The 22,345-nt window shown below is 44.7% G+C and overlaps 5 protein-coding genes across 5 annotated transcripts; 4 read left to right on the top strand and 1 right to left on the bottom strand.

Annotated features, from left to right (window-relative positions):
• Positions 1-7: 7 nt before the first annotated feature.
• On the top strand, positions 8-1,453 carry P170DRAFT_461393 (chromo domain-containing protein; the record flags this gene model as incomplete). Its single annotated transcript, XM_024852032.1, has 7 exons — positions 8-14; positions 79-220; positions 278-307; positions 368-454; positions 508-862; positions 915-940; positions 996-1,453. 7 exons carry the CDS (start codon positions 8-10, stop codon positions 1,012-1,014), a joined length of 666 nt encoding a protein of 221 aa, XP_024710855.1. The 3' UTR covers positions 1,015-1,453.
• A 105-nt stretch (positions 1,454-1,558) lies between these two features.
• Positions 1,559-3,669, bottom strand: P170DRAFT_461392 (putative transcription factor Rap1; the record flags this gene model as incomplete). Its single annotated transcript, XM_024852031.1, has 4 exons — positions 3,320-3,669; positions 3,180-3,265; positions 2,879-3,119; positions 1,559-2,809 (listed from the first exon to the last, which is right to left on the bottom strand). Exons 1-4 carry the CDS (start codon positions 3,446-3,448, stop codon positions 1,559-1,561), a joined length of 1,707 nt encoding a protein of 568 aa, XP_024710854.1. The 5' UTR covers positions 3,449-3,669.
• Positions 3,670-3,855: 186 nt separating this feature from the next.
• On the top strand, positions 3,856-8,588 carry P170DRAFT_452882 (uncharacterized protein). The gene is made up of 5 exons (XM_024851312.1): positions 3,856-4,114; positions 4,170-4,323; positions 4,379-5,365; positions 5,654-5,862; positions 5,960-8,588. The coding sequence occupies exons 1-5, from the start codon at positions 4,026-4,028 to the stop codon at positions 8,514-8,516; spliced, it is 3,996 nt and encodes a 1,331-aa protein (XP_024710853.1). The 5' UTR covers positions 3,856-4,025; the 3' UTR covers positions 8,517-8,588.
• Positions 8,589-17,478: 8,890 nt separating this feature from the next.
• Positions 17,479-18,465, top strand: P170DRAFT_43422 (uncharacterized protein). The gene is made up of 3 exons (XM_024848668.1): positions 17,479-17,663; positions 17,713-18,326; positions 18,384-18,465. Exons 1-2 carry the CDS (start codon positions 17,616-17,618, stop codon positions 18,199-18,201), a joined length of 537 nt encoding a protein of 178 aa, XP_024710852.1. The 5' UTR covers positions 17,479-17,615; the 3' UTR covers positions 18,202-18,326; positions 18,384-18,465.
• Positions 18,037-19,340, top strand: P170DRAFT_43427 (uncharacterized protein). The gene is made up of 3 exons (XM_024848677.1): positions 18,037-18,326; positions 18,395-19,203; positions 19,265-19,340. Exons 1-2 carry the CDS (start codon positions 18,224-18,226, stop codon positions 19,195-19,197), a joined length of 906 nt encoding a protein of 301 aa, XP_024710851.1. The 5' UTR covers positions 18,037-18,223; the 3' UTR covers positions 19,198-19,203; positions 19,265-19,340.
• The last annotated feature ends 3,005 nt before the right edge of the window (positions 19,341-22,345 follow it).

Genomic DNA, 22,345 nt, shown 5'->3' with positions numbered 1-22,345 from the left:
CAGGACAATGCCTCGTGAGTGATGCTTCTTGGACCTTGGTCGCATCCGAAGAGCCTCGCTGAGTTGACTTCTGTCTAGCCCCGTTGACGGACCACTCCGATGACGAATCGACCGGCGATTCGATTCCCTTCAATGACGCCAAGGAAGTTTCCGAGACCAACGACAAGGCCGATGAAAATGACGGGGATGACAACGACGAGGACGACGATGAGGAGGGCGTGTGAGTTTGCGATGCGACCCATTCAACCCGCCGCCCGCGTTGACTTGACAACAACAGTTACATCGTCGAGAAAATCGTCGGCCACCAGTGGGTGAATGCACGTTTTTCAATGCGCTTCGCTTAGATTATTTGCGATTCGCTAACGAGGCCTCAGGGCTCCCTTCTCCTCCAGGTGAAATGGAAGGGCTACGACGACCCTGCGGACCAAACATTGGAGCCGGAAGACAATCTAATGTACGTCATCCGGGACGACACATGAGGATCTGACACTGAACATTTCGCAACAGGGAGGGCGCTGAGGATGTTGTGAAGGAGTATTACCGTGTTCAGGGAGGTCGACCGACCAAGCCGCAAGCCCAAGGTAGAAAGCGCAAGTCGATGACAGCAGCAAAGCCAACACCCGAGAAGACGGAACCAAAAAGGCGCAGGAAGTCGCAAGCGGATGCTGCCGCAGAGACAGCGGACGATTCCGACACGATGAAATGGATGCCGAAGTCGAAGAATTGGGAGCCTGAAGTTGAAAACGTCGACACTATCATGCGCGACCCGGAAACATCGAAGCTGATTGCCTACCTCCACTGGAAGAATGGCAAAAAGTCCAAGGTTTCCATTGAGATGTGCTATGAACGGTGCCCGAGAAAGGTGAGCTCCGGAATATCCCAATATAGGTGGAGATCGACTGACATCTAGGAAGATGCTGAGTTTCTACGAACAACACCTGTAAGTTATTGATATACCACAAGTTTTCCTGCAACGCGTTCTAATCTTTTCCCAGGGTTTTCAAGGATGCTTAAGTTGATACCAATTTAACTTGATTTAGCTATCTATTTATTTGTTTCTTATTCCCGCTCCCTTCCATGATGCTCAATGTGTCAGAGTGATTTTTTCGATGGCTCCCCGTTAATATAGGTCGCTCACTCTTCAGCTTCATATGCTGGGATCTTGCGGGTCCCGAATTCGCAGCGCATGACGGGCGTTTACTGGAGTTGAGCGGATGCGATTTTGCGATGTAAGATAATTGCTTTGGGTAATGGTTTCAGTCCCTGAGTTTTCGGGGGTCAATCGAGCTGTAGATGCAAGTCCTGGGGGAGATAGGGAGAGAAAAAGAAAGGAAGAAAAAACAAGGAAAAAAAGAAGCGCCTGGCCAAGCAGGCAGGGAGCTCGGCTTATTTCAGGTATTCATGCCGGTCGTGTTTTTCTTTTTGATGCCATCAATAACATTTTCGGAGCCACGGTATCTTCGATTTCACATTAATTATATTGGTTTAATCGCTGTTGTTGTTTTTTAGGCCATGCCGATTTATTTGCTATCATTATGCGTATGACCAGCGCTGACCATCAAAGTTCTGCGATTCCTTCCTCCTGGCCCTTCTCCAGGCCGGCAGTCCTTGCCATGTCGATATACTGCCAGCGCGAGTTGAAGAAATCGGAACCGTGCTTTTCTAAGACCCTCTCGATGTCTCTGGTGTTTCTCCCCTCGATGCATTTGTCATCCTCGGCTGTCCACACCCCTGCCGTATCTTGTGGGATGCCTTTTCCTGCGACTAGGTGTTTTAGGACTTGATCAGCAAGTTGCGGGTCCATGCTGGTACAGCGAAGGGCCTCGATGATTTGGTCCTCATTCTTTGCTTTTCCGGTCCGGAGCCGGTTGTCAATCCAGGCGTCAATGTCCTGGTCTGGCTGCTCTTCGGGCTCTGAGCTCCCTGGGCTCGATGGAAGGAAAGGAAGCTCTAGAAACATTTCGTCAATGGGTTCCGGTTCGTAGTCTTCGTTGATGGGGCTTGGGGATCTTTGTCGTTGCTCGGGTGTTTGCTCGGGTGTTTGCTCGGGCGTGTGCTCGGGGTTTATTTCGGCTTCCTTGGGTGCGTCCTCGGGTTTTTGCTCAGGAGCCTTCTCAGGTCGTTTCTCAGGAGCTTTCTCAGGAGATTTCTCATTTGGTTTCTTGGGAGTTTTCTCAGGAGCTTGTTCGGATGGTTTTTCAGGGGATTTCCCAGAAGGTTTCCTAGGAGCTCTCTCGGGGGCTCTTTTAGGATCTTTGTTAGGAGCTTTGTTAGGATCTTTCTCTGGTGCTCTCTCAGATGCTCTCTCAGGTGCTCCCTCGAGTGCTTTCTCAGGTGCTTGCTGAGGTTCTTTCCCCTTGTTCAGTTTGGACTTCTTGGTTGTATTCTCGTCAAATGTTGGGATTATGATCTGCGGAGGCGGTGACTGTGGCCGGGACGGAGTCTCTTGAGTTTTCTGAGGGACCTCTGGCGTTGGAGTTCTGGGATTGCTTTCGGGGCTTCCAGTGGCCCTACGCTTCCGAGGTGGAATATCACCTCCAGTGGAATCGGTGCCATCTGAGCTGTAAGGAGACGTGCTGCGTTTCCGTTTCCTAACTTTAGGCATCCGGTTAACCGTGCTTGGGCCTCTTTGCCTTGATGACGAAGCAACAGCAGCTGCGATTGGAGTTGGCGTCGGGGTTTGTACCCTCTGGTTTCTGTCTGGTATAGCAGAAGGGGTAGTGGGTTGCGGCATACCCCCTGGGCGTGGTCGCCCACGGAGCCTCTTTAAATATCGATCGCGATAGGACTGATATGTGTGCGCCGGATTCTGGTTTCAAAGAATGATTGTAAGGGAAAAACGGTATAATTTTATTGTGGGTAGCAGGACAATCCTTACCACTACAGCTAATTCCTGGTAGATTCTGTTGCCGCTGATAGGAGCATTGGGTTCCTTTTCGTATGGCTGCATCCAATCCCAGAGGAATTGATCGTCTTGAATTGTATACGACCTCTTAAATCCCCGACTTGGTATGTTAGTCGCCCCTACCGGACGTGAGGCCGAAGGTCCAGCCCTGTAGTTCTCCAGGTTTTCTAGGCGCCCATTGCGAACTGAGTCTTCAACAAAGCGGTAGGAAAACCTGATGTAGTATAAGCATAGCTCAACAAAGTCCAGGCCATAAATGGCGGAATGATCTTACGTGTCTTCCGGGAGATTCTTTTTCACATGGTCCACCAATTTAATGCCGGCGTCTTTTTCATAGAGTCTTATGACACCGCCATTTCGCTATGTGGGAATTAGGCTTCTGAACAGATATCCTAACGTGACATTGCACAATACCTGGATGGTTTCCTTGAATCGAGCCCTCTGGGGAATATTCTGCGACAGCCAGAACTGCTTGCCCTGGAAAAGCAAGCCGGACGCTGCATTTGAATTGCCATTCGCCCCCTCCACGTTCGTCTCTGCCATTGTTACTAACAGCTCATTGGAGAGACAGGTTCACCTCAGAGGCCATTCACAAGAGCCCTGGCTTGCCGTGGCGCAACGCGTAGTCACGTGCTCCGGTGTCGTCGTGGAATAGTAGTCGCAGTGGTGAACTCTAGGCCTCGAGGGACGAAAAACGCATATACGGACGATGTCAGTTACTATTATTTGTGTGATAGTGGACTTTTGGCCGAGGCATAAGAATGGAGGCCTCTGAGTTGAAGATATGGACAGAACCAACCTTCCTCCAGCACGCGTTCCGCGCGAGGAATCGGTCATTGGATGCCTGATCAGGAAGCCAGGTCACGTGCCCAGCGGATCGTCCAGAGCGCAAACGGCGCTAACCGGCGCTAACGTTGAATGTTGTTTGCCTTGCGCATCAGCTGCAAGATTGGCAACAATGACTATTCCTGCTTAATGGCTGCGGAAGACATAGATTCAGCACCATAATGCCGGTTTTATAGTGCTTTTCTGGACCACACGATACTTATTACTCCATCCAGCCGAACGCAAGGCGGCTGCCCGACAAGCCACTCAATTGGTGTCAGTCTAGAACACAGTGATGGGGACGATCAGAACCATTGCCCTGGCGGTTCTGGGTATTTCCGGTTTCACCTTCGTTGCCCTTTTTGGCAAGCTTCCAGCTCTGCGGTAGGGAGAACACGGATGTGTCTAGATGGCTGATACTGATGCATACGCTATGCAGGAGAACTCCCATTGGCTTGTTTCATAGAGTCATTTGCATACATATACCAAATGGGATTGCTCGTATTGATTCCCAACTGCTAGGGGGTCGAGTTGTGCACTGTTGGAGCAGATCTGGGAACTATATACTCCATGAGAACCATCCCCTTGTTCTAGTCAGTTTTAACACAAGGCGCCCCCGCTATCATACTATACTGATGCCTTCGAAAGATTTTCTTCACGGCTCTTCTGGTGATAGGGCAATGCATCTTTATCCCAAATGCATGGTCCAGGGTTTCAGCCATTCACAAGCTTTGCATTCCCATTGCTGTGGTCTTACCCTATGCATTCTTGTACGCCAGCGTCGTCACCAAATCCTTTATCACCTCGGAAAATCATGCAGAGGAGATGGAACGATATCCTTACGACAAAGTCATCTTTCATCCGGGACATCATTGCGGCTCGTGCCATCTGCTTAAACCGGCAAGAAGCAAGCATTGCAAGTTCTGCAAGGCCTGCGTGGCACGACATGACCACCACTGTGTATGGCTAACTAATTGTGTGGGTCTGAACAACTACCACTACTTTCTGTCGCTGATTACGTCGCTTTCGGTGATGTTAATATACGGCTCATGCCTGGGCTATGCCCTTCTATGCCAGACTTATGAGAAACTTCTGCCACCCGGTTCCCCGTGGCGGACGCCGGGTCAAAGTTGGACGGCTTTCATCAATGTATGGACCGTGATCATCACTACGGACCTTAGCATCGGAGCTATCACCCTCTTAATGGCCATGACAGCTCCGCTGGCGGTCGCCTTTCTTGTCTACCACACGTATCTGATCTGGGCCGGCATGACGACCAACGAGAGCGCCAAATGGTCCGACTGGAAGGAGGATGTGGCTGATGGTATGGTCTTCAAATCAAACAAAGCGGAGATCTACGGGACTTCCCCTTTGCTTGGTGAATATCAGAGTGTGCATACTTCATGGTCCGTCAGTAGCGAGCAGGTCTTGGTATTCACAGACGGTGAAGCACCGAGGGAGGGATGCATCTTATCACCCGACTCCAATGATATTCGACAACCGCCCAATTTTCAAACTGTGGCAGTTGACATGCGATGGGCGCCAGTGCGCAGCATGAGAGAAGTCGACAATATATATGACCTGGGCTTTTGGAACAATCTGCGTCATGTCTTCAATTTCCCTGCTAGGCGCAAGGTATCTTGACACTGGGTTAGCATTGGACCTCTCATGTATAACTAATTTCAATATTATTAGTCAAAAGTATGAACTCGTTTGTGCTGAGATTGAAGGATGGAGATGTAGAAGTACTCCGTAGCCTGGTAATTTAGTGAATGGCTGACCTAAAAGTGGCGGGACCGCCTTCGGAGCCGGAAAAAATTCCCTTTGACTGTCGGTGTTTCCCCTCCGAACTTCCGCAACTCTTTTCGACGGCACCTTGCGAGCAAACTCCGGGTCATATTGAACAGCAGCGAGTGTCGCAAGGCCCTCACACTTACTGTCAAAATGGCAGACCGAAGTGCAACCGAACCGAAGCCAAAATGCACACCCGCTGAGCTCATGCTGAAGGTCGTCCTGACGGGAACTCTGAGCCACTATGAGACTCGCGGGATGATTGACGAAACTCGTCTAGAGCATTTGCTGCAGGCAGGGAAGTCGGTTTTGCTTAAGACTCACCAGGAGAGCGATGTCAGGTATGCAGATGTTCTTACAATTCTCCCCATCATTCATGGCCTGGTATCCGTCTGAACTTTTCCGTCTCGCGTTTGCTGACTTTACCCCTCATGGTAGACACAATCTGGGCTTGTCGCCAGATATCTGGCAGGGCTTCACGGACGTATTGACAAAGGCGATCCCGGTCCTCGAATCGCAATCATTCGCTTGGAAATGCCCCCCGACCGCAAACTACGACCATTCGTCCTCCAACCTCATCGCGTTCAACTACTATTCGCTCGCCAAGGACATCGAGCGACTCAATGACCTGTGTACCATCGCTCGGAATCTTCTCGCGACCACGAAAAAGGCTCAGAACATGGCAGCCGAGAAAGGGTTCGACCAGAGGATTTTGGCGCTGGTAGACACTTGTGTTCGGGTGACGGCGCGGGGATTTGATGGAGAAACCAACGCGAGGAATGAGGACCGCTGGCAGAAGGTGGTCAATCTTTACAAACGGCTGCTGATTACGTGCCTTCAGTTCCTGCATAATTTCATCATGCACAATGAACAGCGCAAGATGGTGCTCTGGTTAGATCTATTCGGGTACCACTCCACCGGGGATTCAAACATCATCCAACCCAGAGAGCCGCTTGATCAAGCGTTGAGTCAGCCTGAAGGAGTCGCACCGATTGTGAAAACCGGCGAGAGAATAGTCAACCCCCCGATCCGGGCACTGTACGACCAAACGGCCGAAGATCTGCTTCTAGAGACCATATCCAATTTCCCCCGGGAGCCTGCGACGATCAAGGAAGAGGCGGCAATGTTACTTCTCGCCAATATTAAGGACCACATGGAAAAGCTGCTGGGACGCGACCTGACCGCCATCCAGGAAATGGGCAAAGACCCTGAGCAAGTCAAGGAGATTCGCGCTGCTCTTACTGCCATACTTGGAGCCAAGGTTGATGGATGGACCGATCTTCAAGACCGTGCGAAAGACCTTCCCCCAGCCTTGCCCGAAGATGAGCCGCCACGGAAGAAGGCCATCCTCACGATCGACCGCAGCCTCACGGCAGGATTCCCCCGCATCTGCTGGTCTGATCTTCCGGATCTCAGTGACTACGGTGCTTTAGCCTCGGGCGACGCGGCTATTATGGATGAAGACACAAGCATGCCGCGATCTGCTCAGTCTGCCGCTGAGACTCTCCAAGAGGCCAAAGACGAGCTGATGGCACGTCTGCAGGAGTCATCGCAGCTCGGTGACGGCGCCGATGGAGATTATGACACTGGCGATGCAGGAACGGTCGGTGATGATGATTCTCGCAGCCTGGAAGCTGTGGCCGACGGGAGTATGGAGGAAGAGGAGGAGGATGACGAGGATGACGATGATGACTACCGGGGTCGTCCAGGCGACCAACAACGTGGCTTGCTGACAGATATTCCATTGGTTCTCGGGCCGGCAGAGATAGAGGCTCTTCCGATGATCATCCAAGCCGGTATTGTCGACAGCTTTGGTCTCAAGGGCGGAGAGAGGTCGGCCACGAGGAACATGCAGTCTCTCCGCTGCCACATCTTGCTCACCCAGGAAACCGGCCGAAACCTCCTTCGGGAACTTCTGATCTTCATCGCCGCATGGGACCTGCCTGACGATGAGCTCTACTTCAAGATGATGGTGCAAGTCATGGATGCCGTGCTGCGAAACGGCCTGATGTCTCATGCCTACTCCGACTTTGGCCAGCCCAAGGACATCATTTCGCCAGCGCAGGCCGTTGTCGTGAAGATTCTCACTCACATCTTCCGAGCCAAATACTCTCCTGCCTCTGTCACCGGGTCAACACAAGCCAATACGACCAAGAGCCCGGCTCCGCTCTCAAGGGTCGACATTCTGACCGTGCGCTACATCTTCACCATCTTCCGCGGCAATATCATTCCCGAGACCTGCGCCCTGATCTACCTCCAAGGCCAAATCCGGGCCGGAAGGGCTCTACCCGAGGACTTCCCGCTGAACCTGTGGGACATGGAACGTGTCTACGAGGGTGTGTATCAATTCCTGGAGTTCTTCGCCGTCCTCACCGAAAACAACGACTGGAAAAACCTGCTGGTCAAGTGGGAGATTGTCTACGATCTGGTCACCTTGATCAAAGAGCTCGAGGCCAGCATTCCTAAGGGACAACTGAGTGCACTGCCGTTTGGACGCAGCAGCAGTCCGTCCAAGGACTCCCAGCAGGGTGCAGCCCCTGGACCGGTCGCAGTGGAACGGCCCTACGATCCCAGCGATCCTGATCCGGTCGACGCCGGCCCCGGATCACGAGCCGAGTCACCTCCTATCACCGAGGACCCATCTGAATTCGAGTGGCGCAATCTCAAGAAGCTGGTGGTCCTCGTTCTCTCGTCTTTGGTTTGGAAGTGCCCCGAGGTGCAGGACCAGATCCGTCGACATGGCGGTGTCGAGGCCGTGCTGTCTTGCACCAACTTCGATGCGCATAACCCGTACATCAAGGAGCATGCCGTCATGTGTCTGAAGTTCCTGCTGGAGGGTAACCGCGAGAACCAGCGGCTTGTGGAGGAGCTGGAAGCTCGCGAGGTTGTAAAGGATGATGGGGGACTGTTGGAGAAGAGCGGATTCGAAGCTGTGATTGACAAGACGGGCAAGTTGGCCATCAGACCGAAAGACGGTCCGGCCGAGAAGAAGTGATCGGACTTGACTGGGTCGTCGACAAAAAATAATGCCGTATGTATGTATGTCACTATACGTACCTGTTTTTCTACATTATTGTAAATTTCCTGTTGTAGACATCGCCGCTTTACTGAGGGCGCTCAGGGGCTTGCTCAGTGAGTAATTCACATCACGGCTCACCGCTCAGTGAGCACTCAGTCGGTGCTCACCCCTGTGCTCAGTGAGCAGTCACGTGAGTTCTGCCATACTCACCCCCCATTTATTTTGCACGGGTAGTTCGACCGCTGTGACAGATGAATAGCCCTCAGGATTTTTGAAGTTATTAAATTACCATGAACAATGACGTAAGTCAAAATATGATGGAGAGTGTTTGAACACGTGTGCCGACCTAAAAGTGAAGTGTACATTTAACGCAAGTACGATAATGATCACTTTCAAGAAAGCTATAAAGGCAGGTATCCTCTCTTCATAACAGTCAATAGCATGGAAGCAAGATCCCTAGACACTTCCTGTATCCCCTGAATGCCCTTTCCCTTTTGCTCTCTCTTTGTTTGTTCAACTGTCTATTCTCATAAAGTTCTACGTTCGATCTTTTTGCAGCTAGCTGACGAGACAATGGATAAAAGAATCTTTTTCTAGGATAAAGATATAAAGAGAAAATGCCGTGAGCAACAAACAGTAAATGACTATATTGCAAAGGCTTACTAAGACAAAGATACTGTGAGAAAAAGGCATAAGCGGATAAAAGAAACAAAAAATCTATATAAGGAAAAGATGATAGATTATTAGAAGTGAGTTATTTATAAATGGAATATCTTGTCCTTAAGGTCTGCTAACATAACTTTATTAGATTTGTGATAGAAAAAGGATACGAGTTATTAAAATATTAGATTAAGTTTAGCTGTCTAGTATTAAGTATCGTTATTATTAAAGATTTTATCCGCTCGTATGTCTGTATTGTTAAAGGTACGGGACAGCTCAGTCAAAAGAAAACGGCTATAGTAAGAATTGTTACAGCTTATACTGAGCAATTCTTTAATAACTTTAAAAAAGTAACTGGCAGTAAAATTGTATCAAATAATCGTTTAAAGATTTATATGATATACAGATCCTTGCTTTTTAAAGATAATCAGTTAATTTGATTAGAGTAGATTAAAAAAATCTTGACAAAAGAAGGTGAAGTTGAGAATATTAAAAAGTAGAAGTTTAATTTTGATTGAAATAATTTTATTGATTTTGTAATGTTAATGTGGATTTATAATTACCTTATCTTCATATATAGGCTTCTTAAAGTGTCCATTTTATTTGCATTATAGATTTTTCTCTTTACGGGAGCAAGAATTGGTGCCTTTATTCTAGAATCAAAACGCAAAAGCTAATGAGGATTCCGTTATAGGATAAGATAATTTAATCCAAATCCATTATTTACGGGTAGACCTTTGTTAATTACTAACAGCATATCCAACTAGTGCTCTTCCGCAGTCTGAATCAAGACAAATCTTAGAAGATAGATTGACAAGTCAACTAGCAATGGCTAAAAAAAAACCGAAATAAAAATTACACGGTATAGGTGTTTTTGGAATGAAATCATGATTCTTTTTTCTGTGTTATAGGCGTCATTGCTGACCGACTAAGTAATTTTAGTATTAATATCTATAATAATAGTTGATTGCAATTTATATCCGGCTTACTGTTCCTTATTATTACTCTTACGCATGGAGCTATCTTTGACATCAATTCGTTAATTGATTTAGCTCAATTTGATCTTCGTAACGGACGCATTACTGAAATTCCGCTCAGTTGAAACTTAGACACTTTAAATAAGCCAGTATTTCAAAATGTTACTGTTAAAGGTCTATAGGAGGTGGCTCTTAATAAAGAAAGATTTTATATCTTGCTTTATTCACTCCTTACTGCAGCAAATTATTTAAAACATATTATTATTCACAATATTTGTTGAGTACTAAACAAGAAAATTGAAGATATATTGTAATTAATCTTCACTTAACTATAAATTAAGAGCTAAACATATCTTATAGTAAAATATGGCTCTGCACCTGTATCCTAAATATACACTTATTGATCCAAATCCATCTATTTTAAACATTATTAAATACATTATTTATCTATTGATACCGTCGGTGATGTTTTGAATAAAAAAAAGAAGATATATTATATAAAATACTTTTAGAGCTATTAATAATTTTAGAAAATAGGATTTTCTTGCGAGCTATCAGCGGAAATAGAAATAATTATAATTAATAAGCCCAAGATTGTTAAAACCAAAGACTGTATCGAACAACTTCTCGATAATATAAATCATTTTAATATCATAAAAAAGGAACAAGAATATAGAAAGCTCTATACTTGTATTTGACTCTTTGAGTTGTATCGTTTCCAACATAAATAAATACAAGAAAGAAGACAGTGTTAAGTCCTTAACAGAAAAAAGAATAAACCAGATTGGCCCAAAAATAACACTCGCACGTGTATATTGACCCTTATCATGCCCAAACTAGATTACTTAAAAGCGACTTTATTTATTTTTAAGCAACTTACCTTTGATAAAAGACTGCTTTTTGCAGAATAACTGTTAATATAGTGCTGTTATAATTATAACATGATCTATCTTCTCAATAAGATACTGATGGACAATAAGAAATATTTTATATATAATTGCTAAAAGGACCTTCAGAGTCCCACACTTAAATATAGTGATTAAAATGCTTACATTCATAATTACATTTGTGAAGATATAGTTCAATGTCTGCATATTAGTAAATCAGACTTACAGTATTGTTATGAGTGTATAACTTGATGCTTGCAGATAGAGTGATATAATCATTGCAGTTATTACCTGCAATCCTGAAATGATCTTCATTGTAAAGTCGTTATATATTATTATATTGTTATTTGTCCCAGCTACTGCCCTTATTGTGTGTGAAATTAAGGCCTTCCAGCCGACAAAAGATTGAAGTATTAGACATGTAACGTGAATCTGAGAAAGCATCTTAAATATAAACATATTATTAAGATTAAATGACTCACAATAGACCTCATATGTGATTGTTTATAAACATTTATATTGGAGTAAGAATTCCAGTATCATTTACATAACGTGCATGGTCTAACCAATAGAATCTGGAAATCCAGAAAACCATCATTAAAAAGGAAGAGAGATGTCAAGGCAGGAGTGGGCTATGTGAAAGAAAAAGCCTATAGACCAAAACTAAAGAAGATCCAATTTTGATACTATCAATCCCATTAGCTGCCACAGATAGGGCATTCATATGAACCATCTATGTCAATCCTCACATATGCTCCAATCTCAAAGTCCTCCCTTTCTATCTCTAAAAAATATGCATGTCCTTCCTCTATTTTTAGCAGAAACGTGGCAAGCAGCCTTGTTAGCGAAAACGATAACACTAACTTTTTAGTTTTCTCGTCTCCCTTAAGTTTACTCCACATTATATCTGATCTTAAATTTATTAATCCCAAGATCTTAGATTTTATTTGACCCAAGGACGATTGTTTACACTTCATTAATGGCATTTATCCGGCTATCTGTACTGAAAATAAGATTTCTTGTACTGGCTTTAAAGAACTGCGCAATGACCCAGTCATTATTTAGCCTGTTTGCCATATAGACTTTTACAAAGTTTTACCTAAAGTGTTTTATATTATCGCAGAAAGCACCTTTGCGAATATTTCTGCTATTTGCCCAAGTATTCATTTAAGTAGTTTCAACATTGGCTCAGAAGATAAACCATCTAATTGCCAAAAGGATAGCATTTTAAGCTCTTTATTTATTAAAATCTCCTTTCAGACTTTATCCAGTAAGAGATCTATAACTCAATTGAAGGCCAGAGCCACATTAAATGAGATTATACATAATAATCCTTATAAGAGGCTGCATTAGACGATAAAGGGCCAAAGCTCAAAACAAAATCAAGCTATATCTTATTTTTTTCGCAAACAGACTCTACAATCAATTGGGGAAAGCATAGGCTAAAGCTTGTTTCGGCAAATCACACGATTGTAAGCTAAAAGAAAGTAATCATCTGTAGTTTTTTGAAGACTCTTAATCCGATTTCACAATTAGCTCGTTAGAGCAAGCTGTTGGACTTGTGCAACAAATTGTTTCAAACGTATGACCATATAGTATAGCACCCTTGCGACGTAAAACATGGCTTCTGCCATATAAGTTTTCGTCTGGGATGAATTTGATACACTTCCCCCCCCCCCACCTTCCTACGTGCTGCCTTATTGTATACTAACTTAACTTTAAAATCGCACCGCTGACGCTATTAGAAATCATTCTAATATATGCCTTAAATCAATTGATTGTACGGTTGCAATAACTAATTCTTTATATGAGAAAAACTTAATTGAATCGATCCGGGTGATTGCTATCATGGTTATCAGTCAATGAGTTTTTACAAGTTATCCATAGATCAAGGGAGTAATGCTAATAAAAAGTCCCAGCGTCGTCCTTCGGTCGCTACTTCCTTCATAATATATACTTCTCGCGGTGATTAATATACACAGATATACCATCTGTGCACTATCACGTTAATCACAAACCGTACAAGGATAAGAGAGAATGATACCATAACGTACCAAAATACGTACGTCGGCATTCGTGTCAGTATCCGGGACACCAACGCAAGGCCGGCCGACGTGCGACGCGGGGCTTTTGGTTGGGCAATGATTAAGAACTGTCGCCGCGGATATACACTAGAAATAAGCCCTTACTACTAAGGGTTGACCCTTTTTAGTGTAGCGGTATTTTTCTGCCACAAGAACCTAGTTCAGCGGGGCGAGCAAATAGACATTAGGAGAAGGTAAAAGACCCCTCCTACCGGTAGATAATGGGAAGGAGAGCTTGAGATATCTTCCGGCTATTAGAATATACCTCAACCCAGGGCTCTCCCTCCGTGGGTGGATGACAATTTGGGGAAAGGCCTTCGTCTTCGCGAGCATAAGGGCAAGCTAATTACCCATTCTCTCTCTAATGTGCGTTTTATGACTGGACCAATAAAGGCGAATTGGCATTCGTATGACCGAATTGGAACCTCGGTATGGTAACGATTGACCATGCAGCCACACTATTGTTGGTAAGCTGACAATTTTATTCATTCACTCTGTTTTTGCCGAGAGACGATAACATTTCTTCACCATGTCATATCGATCTGGATGCGGTTAGCATAATCGTGCAACAAGGCCATACCCGCGTCCAACTTTTCCCCAGCCTCTTTTGCCCGATCTCCCATGATACTGGACGTTGCCAGTGTGGCTGATGTGCGAGTGTCCCATGGAATTGCCCGCTGCACTCAGCGATACACTGTCAGCCAAGGTGCCTGATCGGCCCCAGGTTCATTGCTCCTTAGATAACACTGAATTACTGGGACCATTTATTACTGTACAGCAGTCCGTTCTTAGAACAAAATAGATGGGAGAAAGAAATCTCCTGGCCCCAAGTAAATAATCGATGCTCCTATGTTTGCGTTACTGTGGCTATCGCTTAAGATTTGCTCATTACCCAGACATTGTTCACTTAATCCCGCCTGTTTCTTGACTGTACAGTAGCTTTCTTGCTCAACTGTCTGCACTCTTTATTAAATATTATCGCTCTCTTTAATGTTCCATATTAGTGATTTTTATATTATAGTGTAATTCTCCGTGAACCGTTATCCGGACATAAAGACGGGAAAGGACGATTAATTGTATTCGCACACGGTCACGAGAGATTCTTCAAGCAAAGACGACGGTTTAATGAAAATCCATTTAGACTGTCAGAAACCTGACCGGCGTCATATGACCCACAAACCTCCTGAAGTGCAGCGCCGGAGGCGCCTGCACTTGCTTGCTGCACAGAGTGCAGCTTATTGTTAGTTTAATACACTATACTATTCCATGTATTCTGTGCCTTAGGTACGCCAGGGAAGTCCTTACAGCCCAATATACCTATCGCTTTATTCTTAGTTTTACTTCTATTTTTCTTTATCTTTACCTTCTTATACAAAAAAAAGATATATGCGTTGGTTACCTCCGTAGACCTTTGATCTTTCTGCATAATATTTTCTTCTTTTTATATATGACCTATCTAGATCATTTGCTCATATATCATCTCTTCTTTCTTATCCTAGGTCATTCAACAAGCGTTTCTTTTTTAAAGCCTTTCTTATAAGAAGTTTCCTTTCATCTTTGTTAGTAGGCTAAGGAATCCATTTCTTCCATGCGATAAGATGGGCCAGGCTGCTATGAGGATCCTGGGAAGTCCTCTGTACTTTAAACTCTCAAGTATATGCTCGGTCATCCTATGAGCTAAGCTAGCTTCTAGAGATAGAAGCACCAGCCATGCCGAAGAGCCAAAGTTATATTTCTAATGACTATAAATTTTGCTAATGTCTAATAATAAAAGTAAACCATTCTTTGTTAGCGATGCATTAAAAAAGCTACTCTACCTATAGACCTACCATAACACTTTGCTTTCGGGTTCAATCTACCCCATCAGTTGCTTTCTTTATACTCCTCGAGATAGAGACCGTAAAATGCGAAGTTTCTGGTCCACGTATGGGTGACACGAAATTATTTTCATTTCTTGCGATAGGCGACAAAGATATCATGAGATATGCAATATTAACTGATTTTATAGACTTCGCACCAGGAATACACTACGTATTATGTCTACGCAATCTCAACATATACGAACGTATTATCTCTTTGTCTAATCGGATTCCAATGTCTCTCATCCTCCCCCTGGATCAGCGAATTGCTAGTCAAACAAATAGCGCGAAAGGTTAGTTTCTGAAAGCCCTTTGTGACAAAGCAAATTCCAAAGGCAACATTCGGATTGACTAATTATCCTTATCTCGGCGTCATATGGCTCGCTATTAGATAATGCGCAATAAACAAATACCTTTCTATTTGGCTACAATTCTGGACTTGATATACTTTCTCAGATATTCAAGTAGGGGACGGTCGATATTCCTGTTTAAGTACAGATTGATAAAATAACATTCAGCAATATAAATAATTAACGGCATACGTATCAATGACCAATTTAAGACAAAAAAATATATAACATTTCCGAGTGACACCGCCACCTCACCAGCCACTAAAAGTAATACGTTAACAGTGACCGAAATATTACAGGACATCTGTTCTATCAGAGGAAATATACGCTACCCTCAAACATTAAAGATGCACCTAAATAATTTGATCTGTTGAGCTTAATTTAGGATTTCCTTCGGCGAGGGTCTTAATCGCACGAGCATCTTATTGATTGACACAGCTTCTACTCGCTAATGACCAGAACTTGTCCACTAACAAATGAGGTTTCCAGACGTTCCTCAAAAACTTGAGACCATACTCTAAATCGCGCAGATGAGCATCCCCATTTCTTCTAGCCTCATCATCTAATTTTTGAAACACTGCATCACCAGAGACAAGGTTTGATCATCTAGTCACCTGGATAATACATCGTTTCTAATGCCGTATTCTACGTAACAACTCTCTCTTCTTAAAGCTCTAGGCAATTGACATTTCAACATTAAACACACCGCGCTAGATCTTGCTTCGATAGATTTGTTGCCAGTAATTCTGTTACTAGCGCTAGCAATTTGATAATATAGTAAAATTTATCTTTCTCGCTGTCAGTCATGGACTATAGACAAAGTTGCGGGTTTCACTTAATAAAGAAATCACGAGTCCACCATTGGGAAAGTGATCCAGATCACCGGACATGTTTGAACTAACATTGACTATCACGCTGGTTGTTTGCATTTGATAACTCACATGCACCGTCTTCCCCTTCGTTAGTCACGTATTCTTTACCTGCAATGCGACATGAGTAAGCGTATAAATGTTACCCGGGCATCGTTTCTTTTTCTCTTAGGAGCAACAGAACCAACCTACTTCGGCATGCCCTCCATCAAGGTGCATCACCCGCGAGCGCGCACCTACAAAATGTCCACGGCTACGTACTATTATTGTAGGTATTCTATCCGCACAGACAACCGTATATGCTGATCGGAAGACGGCCACGGTTCAAAATAACTAAGCTGACGAGAGACATTCCTGACGATCGGTCCCTCGGGTCCCACTCCATCTTGCCCGGACATCCAACATCCATTGCGTTGACGAGTAAGATTCGGCCTTCCCCGTGTACTAGGGGACTTGAACATTATCATATCGCGATGCATGCCATCATAAAACTTGATCAAACAAATATCGCGGCGTCTTCACCTTTCCATGTCGTGGCCGTGTTGTCGACGAAATAACCCGATCAATGTAATTAGTTAACATGCGGAGCTAGCCTATTCTACTACTACTTTTACCCAGGTACTCCCTTGCAGCTCTAGTCGGCAAGGATCACTGAGTACTTGGCCGTCATTTCACGGCTTGGCCAGGGCTAGAACCTCGTAAAAAATAACCATTATCCTCGCCATTTGCAAACGCTCCTTCATCTTATCCAATTCGCTCCATTTGGATTCCCACATTGACCGGCTTTCACACTGGGGAGCCGCCAGTTACAGTCTAATGGGTCTTCTGTCTCAACCCGTGATCAGTAAAAATTAAGCGTCCCAGTGACCTTGGAGTAATCCAACCAAAGTTTGTCTTTGGGTTCGGGAACACCGTGAGAGACGTTCAAGTTGTCCCAGTATCGAATATTCCCCGCCAAAATCCCAAAAGTCTCGTATAGCCATCATAATTGGTGCTTCCGGGGATCGGTACTGGACATCAAGGATTGAGTGTTTATGTCCAGATAAATACTTAATTCTGTCCAACCAACATTGCTCGCACGAATGACCGCCTGCTTTAGCCATCGGGCCCCTAAATGGAGATACCATTTAGTCAAAGTTATGAAAAGGGGGCCACGTTGGGGTAGCCTATTAACCATCAACTATGGTACTAGGCGCAGGTTATTGTTGTCAGTTACAAGTTAAACCCATGAACCCGATGAAATGACCGAAGCGTGCAAATGGAGCCCTTGAACTCCGGGCAGACTGGACAACTTGCGTTACGTTTTCCCCGGGCGCTAAATACCTATAAATACAGAGGTCCCCACCGCACTCACGGGCCGTGTGCCCCTTATATTCGTCTCGTGCGAAAATGTTGGACAAGATTCCTGCAGATGTCATTTTATTAGTTACTGAACACGTAAGTTTTCGTCAGATATATCTTAGAGAAAAATGATTAAAAAAGGCAGATCCGACACAAACGCGATTTGAATAGTCTCTCGCAAGCTTCAAAGAACTTCCATACTCTACTCACACCAATTTTATACAGATCGATTACCTTGGCCGCTGATGAGTGCGATATCCAGAATCTCAATATCGGCTCCATTCTCAAGTATAGCACCGATTACTTACGTTTCGTGAAAAATCTCGAAATAACCGCCTTCTTTCATTTGCGTCTCCGTACTCGTTGCCCACGAAATGGTGATTATGAGGGTGAGTCTTCTGAAGAAGACGAGATTCACGAGGAGAATGACGCGATGAGTTTGGGACAGATGACGCAGTCGACAATGATATCAATATTTTCTCAAGCGACAAATTCAGTACCTACTCAAGCGAAGACTATGAAGGCAGCGTTTCAGGTAGCGCTGACTCGACATCAGCGTTACAGCATGAATACAGTACAGATATTGAGACGGACGGTAATTCGATTAAGAATTCATCAGTGTTACTGTGCATGAGAATGAATGGAGAGCAACCGCAATGTCGGCAGCCCAACGAGTCTACGATGAATTCATGACGGCCTTGGAGTTGCAACTACTACCTCTTCTCGAGTGCGTCTCTGATGGGCTCTTCAAACATTCTGGTGCGTCCATATATCTGCCGTGTCAAGAAGAGAATTGCTCAGCTGAGTGATATTCAGTTGGAATTTAGGCATTTGTGTCCCCAAGGGAGTGGTTCAACTTTTATCCAAAACACAACTCCAGCTACAATCCTTGTCAATCACCAATGATACAAGCTGCAGCCAGGATTATTCCCTGTCTTTGGACGACTATAATGGATTTTCCAGTCTTCGCCGTGTCTGCTTTGTACCTGGGGAACTCCCAAACGAACAAGCTATAGGTAAAATTCTTCAGCAAAGCGCACACGACTTAAAAGAACTTGTTTTTGATCGACAGGATCCCTTCAGTGATGGACACGAGTGGGAAAACATGAATCAGCAGAATGCTTTTACTCACGAACTACTTAATTTGCTGCCTGGCGCTGGGTACCCGCTCTTCCGCTCTCTGAGAAATCTGGCGCTGTCGTTCGTATCCTTTCAGCATGGCGTTGATGACATGATAACTGCGCTCAACTTTCCTCAACTGCTCTCTCTCAGATTGCGAAACTGCTTAGGAATGAATCAAGTCTTTACAGCGCTTGCTCAATCGTCACTGAGATTGCAGCTAACCCGCTTCGAAGTCAACTTCACGGGGGCTTTCGTTGAGCAGGAAGATATTATGCCCCTCGTTATGTTCCTGCGGTCTTTCAGTGGTCTACGAGACCTGTTTGTTCTCTGTCGGCCGCTTCGAGAGCAAGCCAATGATTTTTGGCTCTCCGTTAACCATCACAGATCCACCCTGCAAAGGTTTGTCTATCAGCAAAGCACTCTCTACGAGAGTCGCAATGACCCAGAATTGGAAACCTTATGGGGATTAAATACTGTTGATTATATAGGCATTTGTTGTGAGACATAGAAATTGGTAAACTTCATTCCCTGATGATTCTGACCAGTGGAACTAACGGTCATTTACTTGAAACTAGTTTACTTCGCTTAGTAACACGCTTCTGCGGCCAAAAATCTCGTTCCTACATATTCGCCAGACGGGGCTACTCGATTTCAACGCACTTTGTGAACGGACTACTGAAAGAGCTGTCCTAGACTTTTCGGAATCCGTACCATCAGTTCTTGACTTTGCGAAATGGGCATTTGGACCAGAAGGGCTTCCAGAACTGCAAATATTGGCATATGGAGATTTTACATATCGCGGGCGCCAGCCTTGTATTGCTTGGGGTCGATTGAGCACCATCCCAGGAGAGACACTATTACTGGACAAAGCCGACCTTCCGTTCCAAGAGATTGCCGAAAGCGATTTTGGACGGTGGGAATGCATACAAGACAGCCTTGATTTTCTGGAAGCCTGTCCCGAGGATTCACTTTTGCATCATTTCTAGAGACTTAATCCTTCGGGTATCTCCATACCATGGGATTGTGGGATTGCAGGCAGAGACGGTGAGGCGGGCGACCGTGGTTGCGGGGCGTTCCAGTGTGGTACTATATGTTCTCCAGAAGACTTTTAATCTCATTATTCCCTCCCAGGTCGTAGTATTTCGATTGTTCGTGATAGAATATTCGTATATTTTCAAGATCTCCCATTGTGGGGGTAGTGTATCTAAACACGAATAATTCGTTTTATATAGATATATTTGAGTAGAGTGAAATGTACGTAGAGTTAAAGCTATATAGCACTTTATTTAATCGCGAAATCTTGCTGCTTACGAAGCTTTTCCTCTTCTTGTGAAGCCTTTGCAAGCTGTAAAGCTTTATCTTTCTCCGCTTGAAGATCACGGGCTTGCTGAATCTTCTTAGGAGAGTAAAACACCGCGTAGCCGTCCTCAGGGGCCCGTAATTCAGAAAGAAGAGGCTTACCCCGCTGGCGCTTCTTCTTCTCTAGCTGTAGAGCTTCTTCAAGGCCTTGGCAGCGTAGTTTCAAGATAATATTCTCCGTAGAGAGATGATGCATCGTAGAACTCAATTTTTGAGCATTTTGATCATATAAATCGGTCACTGCTTGCTTAAGAAGCCTCTCTATCTTTCTCCAGTCTTCTGCACCAAGCACTGAGCGAGATGAATCACTAGAGGAAGGCCAATTATCATCATCTCGGCTGAATCGAGATAAAACAACCTCGGGATCCCACGGCGCGATTCCTACCGATTGCCATGAAGAAATGATATTTTCAAGCGATAAAGCGCAACCCTATGAAGGCCAAAAGAGGCGGAAAAAGTCCCTTTTCGTAATATGACAGAGGCCTAAGCTGGTGTGAAGAAATCGCTCTAATTCATTGCTGTACGCGATTGAAAGTGGTGAGAATATTCCGACGTCAAGCGGCTGTAACGAATGCGTAGAATGAGGTGGATACGTCATTAAAAGAATCTTATTCGCTTCGCAGTAGTTGAAAACTTCATATTGACGTGTGAGCCATGGCCATCGAGTATAAGAAGCCTCCAACGTCTTCTTGCCTTTGCCTTAGTCTCTCGATCGAATATATCACGCAGCCACGCGTATCCTAGCTCATCATTCGTCCAGCCAGAGGGTGAAGATGCAAAGAAACACTTGTGTTGAAGGGCCTCAAAATCCTGCAGCCAGGAATCTTGAACTTTTGAAGATGCAGCTTGATATATAAGGCCCGGAGATAGCGAGGTCCCATCAGCGCAGATACAGGCAATCGTAGTAATCTATTCGCGATTTCCATCTTGAAGCCGTTGATTCATTCCATCTCGCTCGTAGACCTTCTTTGAGAAGATCCTTGGTATCGCCCAACGTGGAACAAACACGTACCTCGCGCAAGACTTTCTGCGTCCATTGGTGCATGATGTTTGTGCTGGCCCGATTTGTAGTCAGATCTCATCGAATTCATACGCACTGCTTGGTCCAATGTTTTCGAGCCTATGGCCAAGAAGGTTGAACCCATGCATGGTGTCGCCTAAATCTTTTGCTTCCAGATGATTCTCATCTATCGGCTTTTGTTTTGTATATGATAAACCACCAGAAAGTCGGCCGATGAAGTCAGAAACCTTTACCTTTTCGCGTGGGTTCTGCGTCGGTCGCGTTTTTCTTTAAAATCTGGTTCGCAGTCTGCAGTCATATGTACCCGCAGTGGGCGAAATAAACATTGTATCGACTCGCCTGATGCACTGATTGACTGCATAGTCTTGTGCCTCATTAAGGGGTCTGCTTGGTCGATGGCGAATCGAACGAGATCAACGGATTAAAGCGGATCCGGAGTTAGTGTACTGACATGTTCAAATCATGGGCGAATTGTGTAGAAATGCGACTATTTGTTGACCTTTAATGGAATCATAGGCCTCAAAAATAAGCTGTTCAGCTCTTAGGCATGTATCTGTCATAATGATGCTTTTTAAGAGCAGAAAAGAGGAAAACGATCGTCGAGACCGGAGCACTAACACGCGGGATAGTGGTGGGAAGACTACAAAAGGGAAAGTCAGATTATAGTGAGGGAGAAAGTGGCTAAGTCTTAAAAGTCATGTGATAAGGTAATGAGAGATCATAGGTCACATCTCTAACTCGGGATTACTTTCTCTTATTGAACTTTTGTTCAATCTGTTAGCCACATCCATTTCTGTCCCGTTGAGTATCTCGATAACTCGTCGCTATATAGAGGCTTTGCTTGAGAATAATTGTAAGCCCTAAAGACAAGCTTACTGGGTTTCTTGCCCACTTTTGCTTAATTACTTATGCTGACGGTAATCATGCGTCAGATATCCGAGCATACGATGGATTGCCCGTTTCTCATCCCCATCTATATCTGTCTCTTTTTTTGTTGTATTGTTATAATTGTCATTTCATTTAAGCTCTGTATTTCCTGGAACGAGAATGATGATGATTGGATTTGTACTCTTTTATCTTGAGAATTTCCGATTATTCCCACACGCTGTAAAGTGTATTACGTTTCTTATTGATTTCTTACGTCTTTACATTGCTGCCCGAGATCTCCGTTTAAACGACCAAATCTTATTATTATAGCGCATCAATTTCATCTTTCAAGTCTGTCATGATAAATCTTCCGGCAGAAGTAGATGATCACATTGGGTTCTTACACATT

Source organism: Aspergillus steynii (assembly GCF_002849105.1).
Source record: "Aspergillus steynii IBT 23096 chromosome Unknown P170scaffold_1, whole genome shotgun sequence".
Lineage (NCBI taxonomy): Eukaryota > Fungi > Ascomycota > Eurotiomycetes > Eurotiales > Aspergillaceae > Aspergillus > Aspergillus steynii.
This window is presented reverse-complemented; position numbering and strand designations above follow the sequence as displayed.

What these genes read in the sequence shown, in the direction of transcription:
- P170DRAFT_452882 (XM_024851312.1), top strand. Translation starts at nt 4,026, where the DNA reads ATGGGGACGATCAGAACCATTGCCCTGGCGGTTCTGGGTATTTCCGGT. An exon ending in ATTTCCCTGCTAGGCGCAAG is followed by an intron (nt 5,366 to 5,653) that starts GTATCTTGACAC and finishes GAGTGTCGCAAG; the next exon opens with GCCCTCACACTTACTGTCAA. An exon ending in CACCAGGAGAGCGATGTCAG is followed by an intron (nt 5,863 to 5,959) that starts GTATGCAGATGT and finishes CCCTCATGGTAG; the next exon opens with ACACAATCTGGGCTTGTCGC.
- P170DRAFT_43422 (XM_024848668.1), top strand. Translation starts at nt 17,616, where the DNA reads ATGTTGGACAAGATTCCTGCAGATGTCATTTTATTAGTTACTGAACAC. An exon ending in TTTTATTAGTTACTGAACAC is followed by an intron (nt 17,664 to 17,712) that starts GTAAGTTTTCGT and finishes TAAAAAAGGCAG; the next exon opens with ATCCGACACAAACGCGATTT.
- P170DRAFT_43427 (XM_024848677.1), top strand. Translation starts at nt 18,224, where the DNA reads ATGTCGGCAGCCCAACGAGTCTACGATGAATTCATGACGGCCTTGGAG. An exon ending in TGGGCTCTTCAAACATTCTG is followed by an intron (nt 18,327 to 18,394) that starts GTGCGTCCATAT and finishes GTTGGAATTTAG; the next exon opens with GCATTTGTGTCCCCAAGGGA.